The sequence below is a fragment of the Cheilinus undulatus genome, linkage group 1 (genome assembly GCF_018320785.1).
Source record: "Cheilinus undulatus linkage group 1, ASM1832078v1, whole genome shotgun sequence".
Classification (NCBI taxonomy): domain Eukaryota; kingdom Metazoa; phylum Chordata; class Actinopteri; order Labriformes; family Labridae; genus Cheilinus; species Cheilinus undulatus.
The window spans coordinates 44,000,207-44,008,825 of NC_054865.1; the positions used below are offsets into that span (position 1 = coordinate 44,000,207).

The following is an 8,619-nucleotide window of genomic DNA, read 5'->3' on the forward strand; positions in this document are numbered from 1 at the left end:
GCAGGAAGGTAGAAAATTACTTTTTCTTCTCATAATAAGGATTTAGAGATAAGAACATGAACCCTAGAGTGCAGTCAAATATATAAGTGCATATTTATCTTGGTTATTAGCAGGTATTGCTGAAGTGGGCAGCATCTGGCAGTGGATTATGTTTGGAACTACATATTTCATTCTAATCAATAAATAAATAATGTTTGAATTTTATGGCAGTTATTAGATTATATGCGCAAGGATATGTGTCATGCTTGTGGTAATAAGATGGTGATACTGATAAAGCTCAACTGCTCTCTGTCATTATGGGGTGAAAAGACTGAATGAGAGGAGTTACTCAAGGTCATATTCAACCTTCAGCTTCTTTAAGGATTACAGTTGTACTTTAAACAGGTACATAGTATTGATCAGAAAACAGCATGTGAGACAAACGTGTGAGCCAAAGTATCAGCGGCAGTGCATTATTTATAATATTGATGGCACTATATACAACACACTGGCTCTGTTTGTGTGCGTCTTTGAATCATTTGTCAGAATTATTGATTCCAATAAATCTTGTGTGGAATTGTGGGATGACTGAGCGAATCAATGAAGTTGTGCTTACAGTATAGTGTCATATCTCACATGTCCTCCTCTAGGGTTGAAACCCCCCCCCCGCTGCCACCATCACCCATTTCATCGCCTCGCCTCGTCTCTCTCACACAAACACACAGCAACACACACACAAACACACTAACGGTGCCTGGCGAATAATGCCAAACTGAATGCCTCTTTTGACTGCTACCTCTCACACAGAAAACGCATTAAACGCAACCCCAGATGCAGTGACCTGGAGGTATGCGTCGATAGGAGTCGCACAGTGTCACCCCTGTAATTCCACCCTCTCTCTTCCGGATAGATCTTATCACTCATCCCTAACTGCCATTATCAATCTTCCCCGTGCAGCCTCGACATCATTAGGCTAGAGTATTTCACTAAGAACACCGACATGGGTTTCACTCCTTTCTTCTCCTCCCTCGCATTTAGAAGTCCACTGCAGGTTGGCAGAGAGCCAGGCAGTGCCATGCAGCTCAACACTGCCACCTAAAGGTTCAGTACCACCACCCGTCAAGCCTGACCCACTGACAACACTCTCCCTGCCTCCCTTTTCTCTCCCGCTGCACTTGCTCTCTCATCCCTCTTCTCTGCTGCTCCCTGTATTTGTCCACGTGTGCTCCTATTAGATCAGAACCGTGCGTTGTGTAGTGCTGCTTTATTAACAGAAAAATTAATAAGGCTTTGATAAAAAGCAGCATGGATTACGTTGAAATTCGAGGCTCATTATTGGCTAATCCTTTTTGAATTGGATGTGTATCAAGTTGCAGACGAGCTTCACTCAGTTCGCTAGTGTGCTTCGAGAGGAGGCATTTAATTCAAGCTTAGATGATGTGGCAAAGCCTACAGTGACATTCACAATACCACCGCAGCGCACTAATTACTGGCTGCTGTTATTGCTGCAGGTGTTAAAAAGGTCTTTAGTGATATTACTTCACACAGCAAAACAAAGAAAGAAACAAAAAACATGAACACACTCAGAGTTTTATGAGGAAAGAGGTGAAAAGTCAGCTGAGCTGTGTTTTTTTGTTTGTTTTTTTGGCAAATGTGTGCAGCATTTATCTATGATGGTAATCGGAGTAGATAGGCAAGAAAAAAATGTTTCTTTCACAAAGAACATTGAGTCACAATTAATGATATGTTGGTACAGTTTACCAGTGATCTAACCTCGGTGCTGAAGAGACAGAATAAGGCAAGGCAATCACTCACCCACTTGCATTTTGTTAAATATGAATTAAATAGATAGTAATGACAAAACAGCAGTCTATAATTAATCCCCCAGAATTACGCATGTGATTGTTGAGTCCATTAATTAGCAGTTGTTCAAGTTACTTTTTTCTCCAACTTTAAGTTTGAGAAAAAGTGGAACTCTCTAAAGCAGTTTTTCTCAGAACTCTTTTCTGCTGCTTCACAGTAAGTTAGAGTGAGTCTCTAATCTAGACTGGCACTTTAGCACTGTGGAACAGGGCAGTTATAGGCAGTACTTATAGACCAGTAAAAGTGCTCTTTTACCTGCTGTCTGGTGTGCATGGGCCCCTTCGTCTTGAACCCTCCTTGGGAACTGCACTCTGAGGCACTGAAGTGGTCGGAGCTTGTTGAGGACCTCTTGGAAAGGGTGTCACAGCCCCCGACAAATGTGTTATCCAAAGGGAGCTCCTGAATCACATGATGCTTCTTCACCGAGACCGGCGTGTCGGCCTTGAGGTGAAAGGCTGACTGCGGAGAAGCGGATTTGTAGTGCCGGGCCAGGTCTGGGCTGCTGGGTTTGAAGGTCGTGGTCGGTGTGGCATTCCAATCAAAGCGTCCGATCCCTTGCTCCTCCAGCTCGGTTGGCAGGCTGATGGTTCCGTTGATGGGCTCGTGGGCAGGGTCGTCAGGTTTGTTTCCCTCGATGGTGACAAAGTTGAGCAAGGAGCTTTTTGGGGATTTCCTTTTCTTGCGCTTTTTCTTCTTGTTCTGTTTGTTCTCGGTGTTGGGTGACATCCATTCAGCACCTTGCTTTTTCCTCTGGGCTGCTTTGAACCTGGAAGCGTGGCGGCAGCGCAGCAGCACAGTGACAAAGATAACAATAATCACCACCAAGGCGCCGGTGACAAAGGCTATCATTATGGTTAAATAATCACCACTTTGATAAGTGTCACTGCTTTCCCCGATGTTTCGGTCAATTGGGGTGTCCATTTTGCGCAGGATCGTCTCATGGATGAGTGTTAAGTTGCCTACAGTGTCATTAACATACAGGAACACTAGCACCAGAGTATGAAGAGATTTAGGATATCCCAGGTCGCTGATGTTGACGACTAGTCTGTATAAGCCTAAGTCAGACACCGTCGGTTTTTCCTCCAGAGTTATATTCCCTGTGACAGGGTCAATCCGAAACAAACCCTTGTCGTTCCCGTTCACTATAGTGTATTTCAGCTCTGCATTCATCCCTGTATCACCATCTACTGCAAACACTTCTGCCACCACGGATCCCGGGATAGAGGACAGAGGGACGAGCTTGAAAGACGTGTTGGAGTGGGGATAGATGACGATAGGGGGGTTGTCGTTCACATCAATGACATTGATGGTCACCTTGGCGGCTGAGGAGCAAGGGGGCCTGCCACTGTCCACAGCCCTGACATCAAAGGTGTAGGAGCTCTGCTGTTCCCTATCAAATGACACGTTAGATTTGATCACCCCGGAGTAAGGATCCAGGATAAAGTTCTCATTGTCATTCAGTATGGAGAGAGAAACAGCAGCATTTTCTCCAGCATCTGAATCTGTCACAGTTATCACCCCCACTGTGCTGTACTTAGGAAGATTCTCTGACACAAAGAACTGAAAGTGGTTGTGAGTGAACTTGGGGTTGTTATCATTTTCATCCAATACAGTTACAATAACAGCCGCTTGTGTCTGCAGAGGAGGGGTCCCATTATCTCTTGCAGTCACAGTGAAAAGAAACCTATCCTGATCCTCCCGGTCAAAAACTCTTGATGCAGTCAGGACACCAGTTTTGCGGTCGAGATCAAAGAATGATGCATTTGGTCCGAGCTGATAAACTATCTCAGCGTTCTTCCCACTGTCCTCATCGGTGGCGCTAAGAGTAGTAAGGAACAGGTCACGCTTGTTGTTCTCCATGACAGCCAGCTCGATTACTGGCTGAGTAAAAATAGGCGGGTTGTCATTCTCATCCTCCAGTCTCACTCTCACCAAAGCAGTTTGATTCAAGCTCGGTTTCCCAGAGTCTGAAGCAACAATTTTAAAGTTGTATTCCTTTGTCCCTTCATAGTCGAGGAGTGCAGATGTCTCTAAGAGATATTGGTTATCGTACACAGCTTTGAGATGGAAGGGCACGTCCTTCTCTATGAAACAGATGACCTTGCCATTGATGTCAGTGTCTTTGTCTGACACAGTGATGAGAGCTATCTTAGTATTGATGGGATCCTTCTCAGAGAGAAAAACAGTGCCATTAATGGGACTTATTATGTATCTCAGGTCAATATTAGGAGGATTGTCATTAACATCAGTCACATTTATAGTAACAGTAGCCCTGGCAGGGCTGGAGCTGCCATCACTGGCTAAAACAGAGAGCTTATGAATAGCAGTCTCCTCTCTGTCCAGGGGCCTCTGCACTGTAATGAGGCCAGATGTTGTATTTAATGCAAAGAGTCTCTTCGTAGCAGGAGACACCTGAGTCCCAAATACATAGCGTATCTCAGCATTAGCCCCGATGTCTGCATCTGTGGCCTGAAGCTGCACCACAGACGTGCCAATCGGGGAGTTCTCAGGTATATGCACTTCTATCTGACCATCTTTAAAGACGGGCTTGTTATCATTGACATCAGTTACTGTTACTTGAAGTATGGCAGTGCTGGATTTCTGTGGGCTGCCACCATCCTCCACTTTGATCTTCATCACATACGTATCCTTCTGTTCTCGATCCAGATTCTGCTGCACAATGAGCTGGGGCCACTTCTCCCCCTCAGGCGTTTCCACTATGTCTAAGCCAAAGGCGCTCTGCCCGTTGATCAGCTCGTACTTGTGGACACTGTTGGGGCCGGTGTCTGGGTCAGTGGCAGAAGGAATGGCAAAGCGGCTGTTAATGAGCGTGTTCTCCGGGATGGAGATGTTGATCACAGGGGACGGGAACATGGGGGCATTATCGTTTGTGTCTTTCACAATTATTTTGATCTTAATCAGCCTGAAATAATCATTAGGCAGGATGACCACTTCAATTTCAAAGGAGCACTCGCTGTCCTCAAAGGAGGGACCGGGGCACAACTTCTCTCTGTCGATTCGGTTTGATGTTGTGAATATCTCACCAGTGCTGCTCAGAACGCGCACCAGCGGGTTATCTCCTGCTTTTGAGACGAGCCGGTAGACCAGATTAGCACTTGCCCCAGTGGCAGCGTTTGTATGGGAAATGTTTAGGTCCTTTGGTATGTTCCCAATGAGGACATTTTCTTGCAGCTCCTCTCTGATGGGGTAGATTAGCTCTTGAGCTATTGAAGGATCTAGCCATATGCAGGCAAGCAGGGCACCCAACAGGTAATAGTCTTTTAGATCCATGACTGTGTAAATATGTTTCCAGCCTTTGCAACTCAAGGACTCTTTCTATGCAACACTGTCACAGGCAGTGACTCCTTGCATGTGATGGCAGGAATCTTCCACGGACAAACCTATGAATACATGAATATGTGAGTTTTTATTTCAGTGGAATAACTTTGCCATGCAGAAATTTAATTCACAGCCCTCCTACACAGTCAGCTGTTTTATCCACTTACTTTTTTAATTCTCACTATTTAATTTGCCCAAAGGCCATAATCAACAATTCATAGGAGAGGAAAAAAATCTACAAAAACACTGCAGCAACCATTAAGGCAGCCATTCATGTCTGTTGCTCCCCTTCTTAAAATCCTCCACATTTATAATCACTAAGAATTTACTGCCTCAAATCCTCATGGGCACAAAACTTCACAACACATTACACTGTCTTATTAATTTTACACTCAATTTGGCTAAATTAAAGAGCTGTGTGTGGGCTGAAAACGAATGAAAACGCATGAATGAAGCCTACTAAATAAGCTCAGTCAGATTTTCAATTCTTATTTGGCATCTGAGAGCTATTCATATGGTACATACCCGAATCCGTTACAGCGCAGGAGAAAAACTGGAGTGTGTCAGCTCATAGTCTTCTCATCCAACGTGCCTGCAAGCTTCTCCGCGTAAAAAGATATCCTTCTCAGTCAGATTTAGCTTTGTGTCCAGGAAATAGGAGGAAAAATAGTCGCCTGCAGGAGTAATCAGACTCTAGAAAAGGTTTTGGGTGAAAGCAGCTGGTAGCTCAAACTGGGGTGAATTAGAGCCTGCATATGTCGCAGTTCCGATTCCCCCATTTAACTTCAGGAATGGACAGGATCTAATAATAATTGTGCAACCTGCGGTGATTGCGGTGATCAGCGTTGCTCTCCAGCAGACACAGCCAGGTGGTCAGTGGTTTGCGGCGTCTTCCATTAGAGCGAGTCCCAAAATCAATGCTCATCTCCCGCACACGTCCCGAGAAAAACCGGCGTTTTCTCCCCTCTCTCTCTCTCCCTCTCTCTCTCTCTCTCTCCCCCGCGGTTACCTGTTAAGGTGAAGGCGCAGAGGAGGTGAACGCGAGAGGACACACTTATGTCCCGTCATGTTTCAAGTTCACAGAGCAGCATCAATAATCAGCCGGCGTAGTCACAAGGTTAAACCAAAAAAACAAAGATTGAAAAGGCAAAAAAAGGAGGAAATATGAAAGTGGATCCCAGTTAGAAAGCTGATCATAAATGCTGTTGAGTGTGACACCGATGCGCAGCGTGTATGTTCCGTTTATCCTTGCACTCTCACTCCCCGAGCAGAATATCTTGCACTAACTCTGTGTAAACCCATAGGAGGGGTGGTGAAGTACACCACACCGACACCCCCACCCCCCTCCAACCCGCCGACCCTCGTCATTGGACACCGCCCCGCTCCTTCGGTGGCGTCGACAGCCCGAGCTGCAACAGGATTGGCCTGGAGTCACGTCACTTAGCGCGAGAAAAAAAGAAAAAGGAAAAAAGCAAACGGAGGGGCTGTCCGCGGTGAGATGCTCCGTGAAGATGCTGCAGGCTGCAGAGAGACGCTTAACCAAAAACCCCAAGGCTGGAGGGGGGGTGATGATGACGAGGATGATGATGATGAAGCTGCTCGTGCTGCTGCTGATCATAATATAAGGAAGAAACAGAAAGAGCTTTCTTATCGGATTATTTAAAGGCACACAGCAGCTCCAAAGGGACGCAGCCAACCTGTTAGGTTGCAGTCAGGTGGGCTGCTTTAATTGGGGTGGACATGAAAAGTCACAAGACTGAAAGCACATCAATAAAGACGCCTCTGAATAAACACAAGCTTTGTGTGACAGTCCCCAATATAATTGCACAGAGGAGCCGTTGTCTAAACATGTTTGCACGCGCTCTGTCCTCAACTCTTCGCGCCCTGCAGCCAGTCATCAGCATTTGTCCATAAAGAAATAACCTTGACAGTTATCCGTGTCATCAAAGCCACGCTGCAGCAGCGGCATGTGGCGCGAGCTCTGCGCATATAATGGGTGAATTGCATCTCTTTTTAAGTTTTACTGCCTCGTGCGTAGAGCTGTGATGATCTGAGGAGGCTGTGATGTGACTTTGGAATTGCCCATAACCGCAGATGATCTTACTCGACAAGTTTCACAGCAACAAGAGGAGGCTGAAGAGTGGGACTGAGCCCAAAACTGACACTTCAGAAGTGACGCGAGGTAACGAGGAAACAGCAGGTTTAATAAAATGGAAATGAGACTCAGCCATACAGATCCAGACAGCATTTAATACCTACTGCCTCCCAATCATTGCTTAATTTCAATGCAATAGATAACTCTCGATTTCATCTATGGCTCTTAGTCTGTTCAAGCTGTTGAGCTGTGAGGATGAGCAGCCTGCCATGGTGAACACTGCCATCTTGAGGTGCTCTCACACAAATGCCTTGGCTATGTTCTGAGTTCTAAAGCGTATGAAAACAACTGTCTACACATTTCTGGACTAGGATTCTGGTTCATCCAGCAATCTTAAGAAGGGAGCACATAATGTATGATAAAACTAGCAAACCAGAAGTGAATAAAGACACTGCAGAAGTGAGAACAAGCACCAGAGCTAGGAGTAATGTAAAGGACATGGCACCCACACTGTTGAGGTGAGAATTAGGCCACAAATGTCTCCTGAGAGTCTGGCTTATTGCCTGGTCAGCACTCCATTAGCACAACCAACCCGGTGGCTTGACCTTTCTGTGCCTCTGGTTCCAGCCGTCAGTGTCCTTTGCTGGGAGAGAACAGTGAAAGGGAGTGATCTGTCACTTCACTTTAAAGTCTGACACCCTGATGTGGAGGGAAAAAGTGACAACATAACTGTCTGCAGTGCTGAAACACTTTCTTGCTCCGCTGGCCGGCTGGAGTCATTAGAAACTCATCGCCGGCTTTTACTGTCTCTCTGGGATCGTGCTAGTGTGTATGAGAGGGTGTATGTTCGAGGTTTTTCAGCTAAATGAGAATTATGTTTCAATTTGAAAGAACTTTTTTTTTCAGTTGTAGCACAGGCAGGACTGCACAGCAGCTGGGGATACTGGACACAAAGTGTACTTTGAAAGTGAAAAAATCCTCACTTTATGTGAAGTAATGAAGACCCTATTAGCCAACTCTATTAAACTTCAGATTTACTGTGATTAGTGTATGCCACAAGATAACAGAATCTTGTTTAGGGTAAATACAAAAACAAGAATAAATCTTTAAAACTAATATGACCGATGTTCTTGTGCCGATACAAACAAGGCCACCCATAAGAGACAGGGGGGAAAAGGAGAGCTTTCTGGTACCTAGCCACATGAGGGGCCAATTAAGGTCAGCAAAAACATGGTGCATTTTAAAATTAACATGCAAACTATATTTCATTTCTCACCCTAAAACTCACCAATGAAATCAACAAAATGTAGCCTATTTAAAAATGTAAACCCAATTTTGTAAAA

General features: G+C 45.2%; 1 protein-coding gene across 1 annotated transcript in view; it reads right to left on the reverse strand.

Moving 5' to 3' along the window:
• Nucleotides 1-6,427, reverse strand: part of LOC121517387 (protocadherin-9) — a 368,076-nt gene extending 361,649 nt beyond the window's left edge. Inside the window, exons 1-2 of the mRNA XM_041799137.1 lie at nucleotides 5,707-6,427; nucleotides 2,098-5,243 (exon numbers count right to left, since the gene is read on the reverse strand). Coding sequence (XP_041655071.1) covers nucleotides 2,098-5,133 — 3,036 coding nt within the window. The 5' untranslated portion in view covers nucleotides 5,134-5,243; nucleotides 5,707-6,427. The remainder of the gene's footprint in view (nucleotides 1-2,097; nucleotides 5,244-5,706) is intronic.
• Nucleotides 6,428-8,619: the final 2,192 nt, after the last annotated feature.